Raw genomic sequence first — 18,113 nt, forward strand, 5'->3', positions numbered from 1 at the left:
TGTTAGTTGGTATTTTTTTTACCTTTTATTTTGTGATCCAAATTAAATACCCATTCTTACTTTATATATGTATATGCCACAAACTTTATTAGGTTTTTCTGCAATTTCGAATAAATATATAATTATGATATATTTCTTCATGCAGTTGTATGATGCTGTTTATTGTTATTGATTGGTTGATGCAATGATGAAGTTCAATGATTATGATTTACATGAAAGATAATTTAAAAGGAAAAATACAAGTGATCCTAATCAATTATTTGGGGACGTTACTTGTAAAACCAAAGGTCATACACTTACCTTTCCTATGAATTGCCGTTAAAAATCCGCCGCCAACACATAATTTAAATGGAGTGTTTGTTTATTTCCCAAGAATTTCCCTACAAACTTCAATATCAAATCCTCGCACCCTTATAAAATAATCAGAAATATTTTAATAACCGTCAAGAGAAAAAATTTATTTTTGAGAATCAATTTACAATTTCTTTGTCCCGAAAATTTCCATTTCTCTAGTTGGTACCATGGCTACTTCAACTGAAACAGAAGAGTATGTGCTGTTGAAACTTCTGGTAAACGAAGAAACTAACAAAGTTGTATTCGCTGAAGCTGGGAAGGATTTTGTGGACATTCTCTGTAGCTTCTTAACATTACCATTAGGAACCATCGCAAAACTTTCGCAGAAGGATTCTAACATGGGGCCAGTAACCATCAATTGTCTCAACACGCTCTATCAAAGTGTTTCAGATCTTGACGAGTGTCTATGCTCGGAGACAAACAATGAATTGTTGTTGTATCCCAGGAACTCGTCAGAAGATTACTGCAGCACTCTTAAAATTAACATTGATGATCTTGAGTATACCGAGTACTTCATGTGTGATAACAAATATTGTGGTAGTGACAGCAATGATTATGGTTATTCTTTTGCCTCTTATTATTTGAGCACGTCCAGACATCATAAAGCCGCGTGTTGTGGGAAGAGTTATAACCGTTCTGTTTTCCTGAAACCATACAATAAAGGATTTGTTAACAGTGTTGCTACTTTTGTTATTACTGATGACTTGGTTATTATGCCAAACTCCATGGTTCATAACAGCTTTTCTCTTCTTCAGAATTCTGGAATGATCGCAACTTCTGCAAAAGAAATGACCGTACATGTTACTGAGGAAAAGGTTTTTATTTATATGTTATACTATATACTTTATATGATTGTTTGTTTATTGCTATTTTTTTCTTCGACTCAAGTGTTCCGATAACTATTTCTATTCAGGTACTTGATCTTCTAAAGTGTGCCATGGTTTCTAAATCACCTCTGACAGATGTTTTTCTAGGAAAGAAACCGTCCATCCAGAGTTTTTGGTTTTACTGTTGTGATCTTGAAAACAGTGACAATATTCAATTCACCCTTCAGCTAGTTATTAGAAAATCAGATAGGAAGGTATTGTTTGCTTATGGGGAGCATGACTTTGCAGATTTACTATTAAGTTTTCTTACTTTTCCTTTGGGAGGTGTTGCCAGTAGGTTAGGACGATATGATTCTATAGGCAGTATTGGTCGATTATACAGAAGCATAGTTGAATTAGATGAAAACAAATATTTTATGTCAAAAGAAGCGAAGAACAGGGTCGTTGATCCTCACTTGGACAAGGAGACGGAGTTCAAATCAAACACAGAGATATTACAGAAAGACAAGTCAAGTGATTACTACTTTTGTTATTATCAAGGTGAAAGTTACAAACAAAGTATTATTAATGATCAATTTTTCATAAGCAATGAATATAGGAGTGATAATAAAAAATGTATAACAATGAAACTTGTTAACGCCCGGAAAGGCTCGGCAAGTAAGGATCAAGGTTATGTGAAAGGACCAAGAACATATCTAGTTACAGATGACTTGGTTATTGGACCTTCATCTCCAATTTCAGGTCAATTAGTAATCAATCGTTTGCAGATTCCTCCTGATGACCTGAAGGAAAAAGTTGTCATGATTGGTATCAAAGAGGTAAGGTGTAAAATAAGATCTATTTAAAGATTTAACATTTCACCATTTTAGTATCTTTGTGAAGTATTCATGCAAAATACATATTGATAAGTTTCTTTTCTTGTTGTAGTGTGTGAACATATTGAAAGCTGCTTTGATATCAACATCAGCTCTAACAAATGGTCTCAGTCACTTGTTAACTGAAGCTAAGTAGAAGAAATAACAATTGTTATTGTTGTGTTGTGTTTTAAGATGTGTTAAGAGCTTGTAACCAGATATTATTATTGGATTAGTATTTTGTTTTGTTGTTGTTGCGAATCCGTTGTTATGGTTAAGATTCCAGATATATATGCTTCTTAGTACTGATTTCCTTTCTTTGATTTTTACTGAAACATTTTTCTCCTGATTTTTATAGCTTACTAAATGAACATTTTTGCCTGGGTTCTATTTGAATTCGTTAACCATAGTGTGGATTTCATTACTCTATAAAGTAAAAAGGTTCCAGTTAATTTATAGATCTTTAAAATTTAGAGTTTTTTGGTGGTTAGTTATATTATTCAGTGTAGAGTGTATTAGTGCTTAACAAGACCTAAGAATCTACTCCTAATATATCTGTGGAGTCCAAATATATTCTTGTTAGTTTTTCCTGTCTATGGTTAGCATATAAGGTGTAATATGATACTTTAATAGTCACTTCATCTCAACTCATGCTGGGGGATGGTCAAGTTTACAATGAAAGATAGAATTTTTGAAATTTACATTGTTTCTTTTAAGGATTTGTTCCAAAAGAATTTTAATAAGAACAATGCTTCATTGTCTATACCTCAAAAAATACATATTCCTCATAGACAATATTTGGATGACAAAATATTTCAATAATAAAAAACAATAAGCCTGCTAATCTATCTTGATGTTTTGAAAATACAAGTGATCAGATGACATAACAAACTAATGCTAACTCTTTATTGGATGGACCCTTCTTGTGTTGCAAGTTATATGTAAACAATTTCAATTTAGTGGAATTTTTTTATTAAATATAAATTTAGGATTCCTCTGATTCGATTTGAATTCTTAAGAATTTTGATCTGTTTCAGTAATTTGGTGGCTACTGCTTGTTGGGTTTAATTGTAGTTTCTTTCTCAGATTGTGGTTTTTCGGACTTTTCTGGGAACCTTATAGTGTAAGAGCACTTCTGTTTAAGTAGTGACCCCTTTTGAAGTGGTTTTTCGTTTGCTGCTACTCACTTTGATAACGAGTTACGTTAAGATAATGAATGAGTTGAGGATATTATGTGGTTATGACTCTCGTTGTTAACAAAGAAGATAAATTTTATTAGGGTTCTAGGTGTAATGTTTTACGCAAATAAAACTGGAGAGAAATACAAACTAAGTTATAACAAAGAGAAAAAATCTAGCATTTCATGTAGAGAAAAGTGGCTTCGATGAAATAAATTATTAAAAAGAAATAAAAACATAAACTTAAGTTGCTAGGATTTGAACCATAGTTGAGTCACATTGCATAATGAGTTGTATGTTTAATCATTTCTTCGTATGATATTGAGTTGGGTGTGATTATGTGATTGTTGTGAACTATGTGTAGTTGTATATGTTTTTCGTTGCAGTTTATATCGTTAAATTTATTGATGTGAATTCTCACTCTTTTGTTGTTGTTGTTGTTGTAGTCTGTGCTCCTCTTCGAAGAACATATAAGCAGGTAACTGAGTAGCTGCTTAGAGCGGCAAGATGACGCGATGCTGTTCTTTTTCCCTTTTATTTAGTGTTTTAGAATATGTGCTCTGATATGTAATATTGGACAGGTGAATGTTATTATTTCGCTGTTTATGTTTTGTTAATGAGAGTTAAATGATATACTCTCGACGATTGATGTTGTTAAATGTGGAGGTCTTGCCTAGTTGCTCTTAGTTTTTTAGGCTTTGTTTGCGAGTTTGGATGGGAAGAAAGGTGAGGGCTTTGGGAAATAGAAAGAATTAGGTGAAAAGAATAAAACGATTTTGGGTAGGAGGATTTTGGAGGGATTGATTTTATTCATAACACCAAAAAACCCCATAAAATGGAGAAACTCAAAAATTGTATTGAAGGAGGGTTTTGGAGAGCTTCCATAAATTTTCCAAAAATCTTTTAGGTTGTTATACTATTTTGAAAATTAAAAATTTAGTAATAATAATGACTCTTTTATCATTCTAAACAAAATAAATTTTTAAAAAAAATGTCAAATATTTTTCTATATATTTTTTTTAAATTTTGTTTTCAGAAGTCTTCCCCTCCCCTCCCTTCCAAACTCGCAAACATAGCCTGAGTGTTTCATGCAAGTTATTTTTACTGTGAAACATGCTTAGTTGATGAAATTCCGCTGTAATGATACCATGAGTGAATGTGAGCATGCGATGACAAGTGTTGAATGTTTTATTTTAAATTATGTGTTATAGATCAGATAGTAATTTGAGACGCGTGACATCCTAATTAGAAATATGTGATATATTTTTTTATTTATTTCGTTATATTACGCATGGGGAATTTAGGGTGTTATAGTGTTGCACCCCAATTTTTAACCACTGAGATCCCACCATATTTCCAAATATTATGATCATCATTATCATCATGCATATCATTTGCTAACCAAAAATACAAAAAAAATTTGTTGCTTGTTGCTTGTGTCCTTGGACAGTAGACTAATCAAATAAGAGACTGAGCAAGTTAGGATTTTGAGGCCCACAAGGAATTTCAACATTCTCCAATGATTCAAATGGTTCTCTCATCAATATCCAAGTCCAAATATGGTCCAATTCAAGATCAATCACTTTCAAGATCACCTAAGGCCCAAAATTAGGGTTTTGACCTAATTCCACTTGAGGGTTGACTTTTAATCAAGACATGGCTCCAAGACTCAAACCATAATTCAAGGGCATCCAAATCAACATTATAATCCATTCACATCATTCATTTGAAGAGGAGACCTTGATTCATATGGAATCCACAAAACTGCAGTTCATTTGGAAAACGTCAACTATGTGGGTCAACCTTTGACTTTTGAGAAAAATGGTCAAACATGAACTTTAAAGGATTCAAATCATCATCATATGATTATAGAAGACATTTTACCAAGAGAAATCAAGAAAATTCATCAAGAATCAAAAAGTCAACAAAAGTCAAAATTAGGATTTTTAAGTGATTTTGACCTCATTTTGAGAACTTTAAATTTCACCTACACACACAAAAATCTCCCGACATGAAAATTGTAGATCTTGATTAAATAAACAACTTTGTCACTAATCTCATTTCAACAAAAAAATATTATTTTGAGAGATATGGAATTATGAAGATTATGTTCAAAAAACTTAGAAAGTTTTTAAGTGTTTTCACTTGAATTTTTCCTAACTTTGTGGCCATTTTTCTCCATGATTCCAAAGGAGTTTGAGAAAACTTTTAACAAGTGAATTGAAGTATGTAGAAAGGGATTTCCAAAGAGACCAATAGCATGAAATTCCATGGCTTGATCTAGGAGATATGATTTTGTCAATATGGCTCCATGGCACTTGAAATGGAAGTTATGAACATGAAGAACAAGTTTGAATCTTGATCCAAATCTGGAGAATCCTTGAAGTACAAGTCCTCTAACTTGTTTAAGAGGCCATAATGAGAGATTTACACACTCTTTTGATCTATGATCCACATGCTTAAGCCATTACACAATGAATCATTCCATTTTAAACATAAAGATCGCACTTCCATTCTTGTAAAGAGGCTTTAATCCAACCACTCTTGCATTGAGCCTATAAACATGTTTCTTATGCAGCAAAAGCACTTCAAACCTCACAAGCAACCTCTCCATACTCAGAATAAAGTCTTGGAAGCATGTTTGAAGTTGTACCTTGCTCTTGTAACCACAATTTTCTCATTTCTTCATGAAGAAGCAATTTGTACAACTATCACATGTGAAGGCCAAATTCTGAGATTCCTTCACCCACAAACCCTAATTTATGCCTATAAATAAAGGGAATTTCTCATTGCATTCCTGACACCAGAATTCTCCAAGTCATACCTCACTTGAAATTCTCCAAATTCCTATCTTTGCATTTTTCTAGTGATTTTGAGTTCAATCAATTCTGGGTGTCAACCAAGGTTTCAAACAACCTCTAAACATCATTTAGAAGTTGTCTACCACTTCCATAACCCCCCGAAACCTCTCTAACTCAGAATCACCATTTTCACTTTCATTTGCATACCATTGAAGCCTTAACCTTCCAAAACACAAACTAAACACAAACCTACCAAACTATCACTTTGGATACCTTCTATATACCATATAGAAGCTATCCGAACCATTGATTTATAACTGTAACACCTGAACCTCAAGCTCCATTTTTATTTGCTTGTCTTGTAGGTGACTTCGAGTAGAAGGCCTTGGCGTCATTCATCCATTTTAAAATGCAAGTTTATAATATAATGTGTTAGAAACGTGTGTTTAAAATGAATACATCATTAGCTCACTTGGTCACTAGCGCACTCTTAGTCCTTTCATGCCCAAGGTTTGGGGTTCGAATCCCCCTCACCCCAGACCTTTTTGCGATTTTATTTTTTTCCATTATTTTGACTTGTTTTCACTTATATTGAATTGGGCTCACTTCACTTTCACCTTTAGCGCGTTGGCCCAGTGGTAAGCTTTTGAGTTGTTGTTGGCTTTAGGGGCGTAGGTTCAAACCCTGGCAGGACCACCCTATGTTTTTTAACACTTGTTCATTTCTATTTTAATTAAACTTTGAAAATATTTTTTAAAATAGCAATATTAATTATTTTGGTTTGACTTTTTTTTTGTTGCTTATTTAACTTGTGTATTATGTTATAAGTTAAAAATCCAAAAATATTTATTTTCATCTCATTTTAAAATTAAATCAAAAAATAGGTTTTAAATTTTAAAAAATCAACAAAAATCATTCTTTTTTGAATATTTTCTTCAAATTAACTTTGTGTATTTTTTGTAAATATATTTGTAGGGTTAGGATAACATGTCCTTGACTTTTCTCATGTACTCTTAGACCAATTCTCTTTTAGAATTTGGTATTTAATCATTGAAAATCAATTAGGTTTAGGTGTTGATTTAAAAACCCTAATTTCAAACCCTAATACAAAAATATCTTGATCTTTGTTCATCCATGTTAAGTGTGACTTGTTTACCTTGATCATTATCTTTTGTCCATGTACATTTACTTGTTGATTTTCATCCTTGTGTTTTGTACTTATCATCCATTGTATTATCATTTGTATATACTTTGTTTCTAACCCACATGCATGAGTTTCATATTAATCATCCATCAATCATATATGAATCCCTCCAAAGGTATAAATATCCATTATCATTGATGATTATCATACTTACTTGTTTGTCTTTTGTGACACATGTTATCACACACACACACACACACACACACACACACACACACACACACTTGAGGTATCCATTGATTGATTGCTTAAGTTGTTTGTTGAAAATCCAAAGGAATGAGAATAATATTGACTAGAATTGGCAAGGTACTCAAACTCTTTTCCAAATCTCTTTTATTTTTTGTTAAAGTATTGTTAAAGCTTTTCACCTATCTTTATAGTTTTGTATTGTTAAAGCATAACCTTTTCAAACTTTAAAATGGTTTTGTATTGTTAAAGCTCAACCTTTTTAAACCCACCCTTGGTTTTGTATTGTTAAAGCTCAACCAACCTCTTGTTTTGAAACCTTGGCACTAAGAGAAGAATTATTCCTGGTGAAACTACTCTTAGTCCATTGACCTTGTACTGTTAAAGCTTGGTCCCTTTTATGATTTTGTATTGTTAAAGCTCAACCACCCCTTTTTTTTAACCTTGGTGATAAGAGAAGAATTATTCCCGGTGAAACTACTCTTAGTCCATTGACATTGTTGTAGCGGTGAAATTGGTGAGACTGAAGTCATGGGAAAGACTTGGCTCATTTTGTTTCAAACAGAGTCGCCACCGCGCTTTATTGTTTTCAAAAAGGAATGAGAGAAAGAGCGAATAAAACCCACAGAAGTTTTTAAAATCAAAACTAATAAACTTATCAGAGATTTGGGTAAGGGGGTTTGTTATACAAGGGGAAGATTTTAAGCACCCCTCATATCCATGGAACTCCATGGGAACCTCTTTGAAAATGTTATTATTTTTGTGTACATATTTTGAAAAAAACATGTGAATTTGTTGAAAAAGAGTGTGGGGATGGAAAAAGAAGTTTTTTTAAAATGAGCTCGATAAGACATTACATCTTAGGCCTACATACCCCTTTAACAATAGGGAAGTCAGAGCTTTTGTAGTTCCTATTTAAAAGGAAAATAAAAGGGCCAGAGTGGCCAAAATCTTTTTGGGTGTTGAGTTTTAACAAAATAAGGTCAATGGACTAAGAGTAGTTTCACCGGGAATAATTCTTCTCTTAGTGCCAAGGTTTAAAAAAGGGGTTGGTTGAACTTTAACAATATAAGGTCAATGGACTAAGAGTAGTTTCACCGGGAATAATTCTCCTGTTAGTACCAAGGTTTTAAAGAAAAGGTTGGTAAACAAAGTATATACAATGATAATACAATGGATAACAAATATAAGAATACAAGGATAAAAACAACTAGTGCATGTACATGAGCAAAAGACAATGATCAAGGTAAACAAATCACATTTAACATGGATAAGCAAAGATCAAGAAGTTTTTGAATTAGGATTTTGAAATCACATCTAAACATAATTGATTTTTCTTAATGATTAAAATACCAAATTCTAAAAGAAAATTGGTCTAAGGGTACGTGGGAAAGTCAAAGAAGACATAAACCTATCCCTAAGAATATTCCCACAAAAATAACAAGAGTTTATTTGATGGAAATATCAAAAATAAATAGTTTTTTAGGATTTTTTTAATATATAAAAATACACAAGATAAATAAACCACATAAAAAAGAACAAATCAAAAAGATTGATTTTTCTATTTTTTATGATTTTTCAAAGTTAAGTAAAAAAACAAAGGAAATAAGTGCTAAAAAAATAAGGTTTTGTTGTTGATGGGGTTTGAACCCATGGCCTTCGCATTGCAACTCAAAACCTTAGCCACTGGGTCAGGTGCATGCTTTGATCATGAGGCCCAAACTATTCAATATGTGTGAAAATAAGTTCTGAATGGAAAAAGAGAAAAATAAAACACCAAAATGCAAAACGGGTGGATCGAAGTATCGAACCCACCCCATTTGAGAGGAGAGGATTAAGTGTGCGCATGCTTACCAATTGTGTTGTAATAAACAAAGTTCAAAAAACTGAATTTCAAACTTCATCTTCTTCGTTGTTACAGTAACCGTAACAATTTTTCTCAAAAATGCAAAAATGCAACTTTCTTGTTTCTCAACCAAATCAAACATGTGAGTATATGAGTTTGCTTAGAATTTCGCAAGGATTTCAAAAATGTAGCCCTTATTAATTTATTTAAACTCTAGCTCACGAATTTTCGGAAAATGCTCAAGAACCCTAAAATTGAGTTTTCAAATTAAATTCTCAAGACAAACAGTTAGGCCCTAAAAACTTAGGGCTATTATTCCCTACATTATTCTGAGTAGATTGGTAACAAGTTTTGCAAGGAATGATATTTCCAATTAAGAGTTCAAAGTTTGATTTTTTACCTCTAAAAATGGAGGCCGTGAGCTTGCTTGGAGCTGTTACAGAAGCGTGGTAATGATCTGGAAAGCTTCCTTGATGTCCAGGGATGGTGTTTGAATGCTTAGAATGCTTTGATCACCTCTGCAACTTCAAACCCGATAGCACCTACAAAGTGAAAAATCTGAATATCAACAATGGAATACAAGTGTTACAGATGTTAGTGAATGGTCTGGATTGTCTCTATATGGTATATAAAAGGTGTTTGGATGGTTAGATTGGCCAATGTATGAGTTTGTAGAGAGTTTGAAGGTTAAGGCTTCAAAGGTATGTTAATGGAGGTAAAAATGGTGATTTTGAGTTTGGAGTGTTTAGGAAGTGTATGGAAGTGATGGATAGCTCACAAATGATGTTTATAAGTTGTTGGAATGCTTGGTTTGCACCCAGAACTTCTGCAACTAAAAATGGCTAGCAAATTGCAAATGACATAAAAAAAAGGATTTTTGGAATGTAGGGTGACTTTGAGAATTCTTGTGTGTTTGATTTCAGAAGCAAAGGCCTCTATTTATAGGCATAATTTGTGGTTTATGGAGGGAAAAATTTGATCAAAAGAAGTTCACATGTGATAGTTGTACCACTTTGCTTATTCATGAAGAAATGAAAAATCTATAGTTCCAAGAGAAGGTACAAGCATGCTTGGATTTGTTGAACACTTTAAACATGTTTGGTCTGAACTTTAGGTTGAGTGTATGCAACAAAAACAAGTTAGAAGCTCAAGGAGAATGGACTTTGTGATTAAAGTCACTTTTCAAGAATGGAAGTCATGGCTTTATGCTTAAAATGGAATGAAAATTTGGACAATGCTTAAAACACATGGATCATAGCACAAAAGCAAGTGAAATCATCTGAGTTTGGTGCTTTGAACAAGTTATATGGGCTGCAAGAAAGGAATCTTTGCATTTGAAATGGTTTTGGTTCATAACTTCTTAATTTTCTTCATGTTCTTCTTCATTTTCAAGTGTTCATGGTGCCATATTGACAAAATCATATCTCAGGAATGGAGCCATGGATTTTCATGCTACTTATCTCTTTGGAAAGTCCTTGCTACATACTTCAAATGAGTAGTTAAAATTTTCCTAAAACTCCTTTTGGATCATTGAGAAAAATGGCCATAAAGTTAAGAAAAAATCCAAGTAAAATACTTGAAAATTTCTCTAAGAGTGTGTTTGGATGAGGTAATTAGAAATTTTAAAGTAATTTAAAATTCAAAGCAATTCAAATGATTCAATTCAAATCCATTCATTTTTAAATTATTTTGTTTGGATGAAGTATTAAGATAATTCATTGTTAGATTTTTGGTGTCATTTTGTATAAAATTTAAATTTTTGGACCAAATTAAAAAATGAAAAAGTAGGGACTAATTTGTAATTTTTAAAAATTTGAAGGACCAAATTGTAAAATTTAAAAATTATTAAGGACCAATTTGTAATTCAAAATATTCATTTTTTGCAAAAAGTTCCAATGGGATAAGTTGTTTGTTTTGCCAAGATCTAAAACTTTCATGTTGGGAGATTTTTGGGTGTGTAGGAAAAATTTTGAGATCCATGGATTAGGTCAAAATACACTTAAAAACCCTAATTTGACTTTTTGTTGACTTTTTGATTCTTGATGAATTATTTGAATTTTCTTTGATCAAATGTCTTCAATATCCATATGATGATGATTTGGATCCTTAAAATTCCATAGTTGACTATTTTTCTCAAAAGTCAAAGGTTGACTTGCACAGTTGACTCTTTACAATTGAACTGTAGTTTTGTGATTTCCCAATGAATCAAACTCTCATTTTCAAATGAATGATATGGATGGACTAATTTTGACCCCCCTGCGATGTCACACCTCCAGACTTTTCATCAAATTAAAACAAATGCTCAGAGCAGTCACTTATTTCTCAGATACTTAATCGAGGATGTTTGAGGACAAAAGAGCTCAGACAAAAGATCAATCAATAGAAGGATTAGTCTCCAATACAATCATAGGACTCAAAAGCTTCATTTTATTCACCTATGATTGATTAGACACCAATTATCTAGACTCAGGTTTGCCTAGTTCACCAATCTAGGGTTTTGAGCCCATCAAGGACTAAAATCAGGGACCACATTTGGGAAACCCTAGAAATCCCCAGGGCGTCACTCAAATGCTTCAATCATCTTCAAATGATCCACATGACAATATCCATAAGGCATTACACTTCAATTCAAGATCTACAGTCATCAATTTCATCTGGTCGACAATTAGGGTTTTTGACCTAATTCACCAAGATAGTTGACTTTTAATCAGGACATGGATCCAAAACTCAAAACATGACTCAATAACTTCTATTACCTCAATATAACCCATTCACATCATTTATCTGAGGAGTAGAACTTGATTTATCACAAAAATCCAAGATTTCACTTCATTTGGAAAAAGTCAACTATGCAAGATCACCTTTGACTTTTGGGATTTTTGGTCAAAACATGACTTTTAAAGAGTAATATCATCAATATATGTTTATTAAAGTCATTTGGAAAAATAAATTCAAGAAAATTCATCATGGATCAAAAAGTCAGGAATTAGGGTTTTTGAGGGTATTTTGGGAACTTAAAATTTTGCTTAAACACTAAAAAAACTCACAAAATGAAAGTTGTAGATCTTGAAAAATAAAACAACATCTTACAATTAAACTTTTTTCAAGAAATCAATCATTTAAGAGATTTGGAATTTTTGAAGTTTTAGGTCATAAAAACTTAGAAAAAATTCTAAGTGTTTTTAACCTAGTTTTCTTCAAACTTTGAGCCCATTTTTCATTATTTTCCCAAGAGATTTTGAAGAAACTCCAAACTAATGAATTGAAGTACATGTTAAAGGCTTTTCAAATTGTGTTCAACCTTCTCCAAATTCATTTCGAGCTAGGAGTTATGCTTGTTCAAAGTTGGCCTCGTAAAAGAAAATTATAAGTCATGTCCACATTTGAATTTTTGCAAACTTTGTACCAATGCCTATACCAATTGATGCATCCTTGTACATGATATATCAGAAAGGATTTAGAGGAATCAAATGTATTATTTCATCATTTTTGGCCAAGTTGTAAGAATTCAATGCCATGTGATTAAGTAATCATTACAAAATGGAATATTGGTGAATCATCAAGGAATCTTCTCCTAAGCCAATTAGAGGCTTCTCTGCATCAGAAATGATCCCTAAAGATCAGATTAAATCGAGGGCTAGGGCTTGGGATCAAGAGGAATCAAATTGTCATCATTGCATATTGGATATTTCTTTGAATTCCTTCATAACAAAGAAACCAAATTAACCTCACTAAGCAAGCTCACTCTTTTCAATTGTACTGAGCTCTTTGCCTAAATATAGAAGTGTCATCCTCAGTATTGATCACACCAAAGAAACCATAATTTCTTGCTTTCCTCATTTCTCCCTCTTGCTTATAGTTTTCAAAAGTTCTTTGGCAAGAAGAATCGAATTCTTCAAACCAGAGCTCTTCTTTTGAAAGTAAGCCTTCTAACATCTTAAGGAGGTTCATTGGAGTTGATCCAAGCATCTGTATCACTTCTGTAGGTGGGAGAACACCATTGTTGGTTTCATTTTGGAGCTCGTGCAGTTGGAGGTCCATAGAGCAATTCAGAAGGTGTAAAGCTTGCCTAAGCATCCAGGCACATTCCTTAGGTGGTAGTGAAGCTATCCACATCCTTGCAGCACATCTGTAACCACAGAATCACCAACCTCCATGATCACTTGAATCTCAAATAGAAGGTGTCGATTAGAAGATTTCAGAGGCATTCAAGTCTCAATAAGCATTCAGATAGCTTCATTGAGTCACTAGGAAGCTTTTATATCATCCATATAAGCCCAGAAATTCTCCAAAAGCCTCACGACCTCCATTTTCAGAGGTAAGTTTCTCAGCTCCATATATTTAATTCATGTACTCTTTTTGTTAAAACTCGATACCATTCCATTCAACATCATCAGAGGATTAAAAACCCTCTATCATTAGTCATTTATACTTCAGCATAGCCATTTAATTTAATTTTCAAATTTTAGGGTTCTTCACGTATCTTGATTAATTCAGTAGATATAGTTAATATAAATTCATGTTAGTTATATATCTGGAATCGTGAGTGAATTTAGAATAAGTTTGCTCTTTACATCTTTGAAAATGGTTGAGATTTGAGAGAGTGGGAAATTCAAAAATGGTGGAGCTTGAAAATGCGCGCCATTTCTAAATTCTCAGGGGCGAGTTTAAAATATATTTATTGCATGGTGTATTCTAAACGAATACATCGTTTAGCTCATTTGGTTACATGCGCCTATTGCTTCTCTTGCCATAAGGTCCGGGGTTCGATCCCCCCTCAGACCTTTTTATTTCATTTTTTCAAAATAAGCTTTGGTTTTCACATATAACCAAACAATGTCCCTCTTTAGTCACACTGAGCGTGTAGCTCAGTTGGCTTTGTTTTGTGTGATAACCATAAGGGCGTGGGTTCAAACCATGGTGAGGCCAAAACATTTTTTTACTACTTTTCTCTTTCATTTTATTTTATAACTTCACATAATTATTTCACCTATCAAATTAAATCATTTTTGCTTCATTTTTCACACACTTATCATTTAATATATCTATTTTGAGGATCTACCAAAAAATCATAAAAAATAATTATTTTAGTATGTTTTAATTAGGTTTAAAATCACATATTTTAAGTATGTTTTAATACTTTAAAAATATAAATTCCACTTGATTTTCAAAACCTAATCTCTTGTAAATATTTTTGTGATAAAACCCTAATCATTTAGGTCTTAATTAGGATTAGACTTTGTCTTTATCTTAATTAAGTTGACTGTAGTAAAAAATTTAAACTATTTTCATATCACTGATTAATCGGATGATTGAAGTTCTTTCTGACAACAAAACCTTGTATCTTCACAACTATTTTTCATAAACAGTAAATCATTCCATTGGGCCTCTAAATAGAGTGTAAGTCCCAACACCTTCTTTCTTTTCTTAGTTTGTTTTCAAAAACTGTATTTACAAAATCCTCTTTCTGTTTTCAAAATATTCTTCTGGTATTTGAAGGACATTAACTGTTTTCACTCCTTCCCCTATGTGACCGATGTCCATCTTCACTTCTTCTGTTTTCAAAAACCCTTAACTGTTTATAATAAATATTCAATTGTTATCAATACACAATCAACTGCTGGTAAGGCTTTATACATACTGTTAGAACAAGATTTGTTCTGATCAATATTATTAGTTTTGATGATAACAAGCATATGAATTTTGTATGAGATAATGTGGTACTCTAATACTATGCAATTTCCGTTTCAGGAATTATATAAAGAGTATGCACAAAATCAGCGCAAGAAGCAACTGACTCAGAAGGTTCAGCATGCAACATCAGAACATGGTCTGGCAAGACATCAGAAGATGGTCAAGCAAAATCAGAACATGGGTCTATGGAAGCATCAGAAGAACTTGAGATCAGAAGCAGAAGCACTGAAGTTCTCATGGTATCACGCTCAGAAGCACTTCAAGGTCAGAAGACAAGAAGATGCTCTGCACCAAGCTGTTTGACTCTGATGATATTCAAACGTTGTTTACATAAACATCAGATCAGAAGCAAGTACAAGGTGGCAGGCTACGCTGACTGACAAAAGGAACGTTAGAAGCTATTAAAGGCAACGTCAGTAGACACAGCGGAAGCAAGGCTCGAGGTAGTTGACAAAAGAGTGAAACATTAAATGCAATACTGTACAGATTACGCAAAGCATTAAATGCTCCCAACGGTCATCTTCTCAAGTGCCTATAAATATGAAGTTCTGATGAGAAGCTAAACACAACACTTGCGCATTATACAGAAACACTGTCAAATTCAAAAGCTCTCAAACTTCATCATCAAGCTCACTACATTGCTGTTGTAATATCTTAGTGAGATTTAAGCTTAAACTTAAGAGAAAATCACAGTTGTGATAATAGCTTTATAAGAAGCATTGTAACTCTTAAAAGAATTTGTTTACATTAAGTTGTAAGAACTAGAGTGATCAGGTTGTTGATCAGTATACTCTAGCAAGTCTTAGAAGTTGTCTAAGCAGTTTGTTCCTAGAGTGATCAGGTTGTGATCAGGATACTTTAGAAGACTTAGCAGTTGTCTAAGTGGAAAACCATTGTAATCAAGTGTGATTAGTGGATTAAATCCTCAGGTGAGGTAAATCACTCCAAGGGGGTGGACTAGAGTAGTTTAGTTAACAACGAACCAGAATAAAAATCATTGTGCAAATAGTTTTTATCTTACAAGTTTTAAAGCTACACTTATTCAACCTCCCCCCCTTTCTAAGTGTTTTTCTATCCTTCAATTGGCATCAGAGCTTCTGCATATTGATTTGTTTGGACCAGTCAAAACAACATCTATCAGAGGGAAGAAAAATGGATTAGTAATCGTAGATGATTATAGCCGCTGGACATGGGTAAAGTTCTTAAAACACAAGGATGAGTCTCATTCAGTGTTCTTTGAATTCTGCACTCAGATCCAATCTGAGAAGGAGTGCAAAATCATAAAGGTCAGAAGTTATCATGGTGGCAATTTTGAGAACTGATTCTTTGAGGAGTTCATCAAAGAAAATGGTATTGCCCATGATTTCTCTTGCCCTAGAACTCCACAACAAAATGGAGTTGTAGAGCGAAAGAATAGGACTCTGCAAGAAATGGCCAGAACCATGATCAATGAGACCAATATGGCTAAGCACTTCTGGGCAGAAGCAATAAACACTGCATGTTATATTCAGAATAGAATCTCTATAAGACCTATTCTAGATAAGACTCCTTATGAATTGTGGAAGAACAGAAAGCCCAACATTTCATATTTTCATCCTTTTGGATGTGTGTGCTTTATTCTGAATACTAAAGATTATCTTGGTAAGTTTGATTCTAAGGCTCAAAAATGTTTTCTTCTTGGATATTCTAAACGCTCTAAAGGCTACATGGTATACAATACTGAAACATTGGTTGTTGAAGAATCAATCAATATCAGGTTTGATGATAAGCTTGGTCTTGAAAAGCCAAAGCAGTTTGAGAATTTCGCAGATATAGATATTGACATATCAGAAGCTGTAGAACCAAGAAGCAAATCTCCAGAAGCTGAATGTCTCAGAAGCAATGGATCAGAAGATCAAGTTGCTGCATCTTTAGAGAATCTCAGAATTTCTGAAGAGCCAACGGTCAGAAGATCTTCTAGACTCTCCTCAACTCATTCAGAAGATGTGATCCTTGGAAAGAAAGACGATCCCATCAGAACAAGAGCATTCCTTAAGAACAATGCAGACTGTCAATTAGGTCTTGTTTCTTTGATCGAGCCAACTTATGTTGATCAAGCTCTAGAAGATCCAGACTTGATAATTGCCATGCAAGAAGAACTAAATCAGTTTACAAGGAATGATGTATGGGATTTGGTTCCTAGACCAAAAGGATTCAACATCATTGGTACTAAGTGGGTGTTCAGAAACAAGCTTAGTGAGAAGGGAGAAGTGGTAAGAAACAAAGCCAGACTGGTGGCTCAGGGATATAGTCAGCAAGAAGGGATTGACTATACAGAAACCTTTGCACCAGTGGCCAGGTTAGAATCTATTCGTTTATTAATTTCTTTTGTCACTCAGCACAACATCACTCTGTATCAGATGAATGTTAAGAGTGTCTTCTTAAATGGTTATATAGATGAGGAAGTCTATGTCCACCAACCTCCTGGTTTTGAAGACTCTAAGTCTCCAGAACATGTTTTCAAACTTAAGAAATCATTGTATGGATTGAAGCAAGCTCCCGTAGCTTGGTATGAAAGATTAAGTTCCTTCCTTTTGGACAATGGTTTCACTAGAGGACAGGTGGACACAACCCTTTTCTGTAAAACATCTAAGAAGGACATTTTAATTTGTCAAATTTATGTTGATGATATTATATTTGGAACATCTAATGCTTCACTTGGAAAGGAGTTTGCTAAGTCTATGCAGGCTGAATTTGAAATGAGTATGATGGGTGAACTCAAGTATTTCCTTGGGATTCAAATCAACCAAACTTCTGATGGAACTTATGTTCATCAAACGAAGTATGTGAAAGAACTTCTGAAGAAGTTTAATCTTTCTGAAAGCAAAGAAGCCAAAACTCCCATGCATCCAACATGTGTTCTAGGTAAGGATGAGGTAAGTAAGAAAGTTGATCAGAAGTTGTACAGAGTTATGATTGGATCTCTTCTATACTTAACTGCTTCTAGACCTGACATTCTATTCAGTGTTTGTTTGTGTGCTAGATTCCAATCAGATCCTAGAGAATCTCACTTAACTGCTGTTAAGAGAATTATGAGGTATCTGAAAGGTACTACTAACGTTGGTTTAGTCTATAGACGATCTAAAGAATACAACTTAGTAGGATTCTGTGATGCTGACTATGCTGGAGA

General features: G+C 33.4%; 1 protein-coding gene across 1 annotated transcript; it reads left to right on the forward strand.

Moving 5' to 3' along the window:
• The first annotated feature begins 521 nt into the window (after nt 1–521).
• Nucleotides 522–2,192, forward strand: LOC131614082 (uncharacterized). The gene is made up of 3 exons (XM_058885710.1): nt 522–1,169; nt 1,268–1,999; nt 2,109–2,192. Exons 1-3 carry the CDS (start codon nt 522–524, stop codon nt 2,190–2,192), a joined length of 1,464 nt encoding a protein of 487 aa, XP_058741693.1.
• Nucleotides 2,193–18,113: the final 15,921 nt, after the last annotated feature.

The sequence above is a fragment of the Vicia villosa genome, linkage group LG6 (genome assembly GCF_029867415.1).
Source record: "Vicia villosa cultivar HV-30 ecotype Madison, WI linkage group LG6, Vvil1.0, whole genome shotgun sequence".
Classification (NCBI taxonomy): Eukaryota; Viridiplantae; Streptophyta; class Magnoliopsida; order Fabales; family Fabaceae; genus Vicia; species Vicia villosa.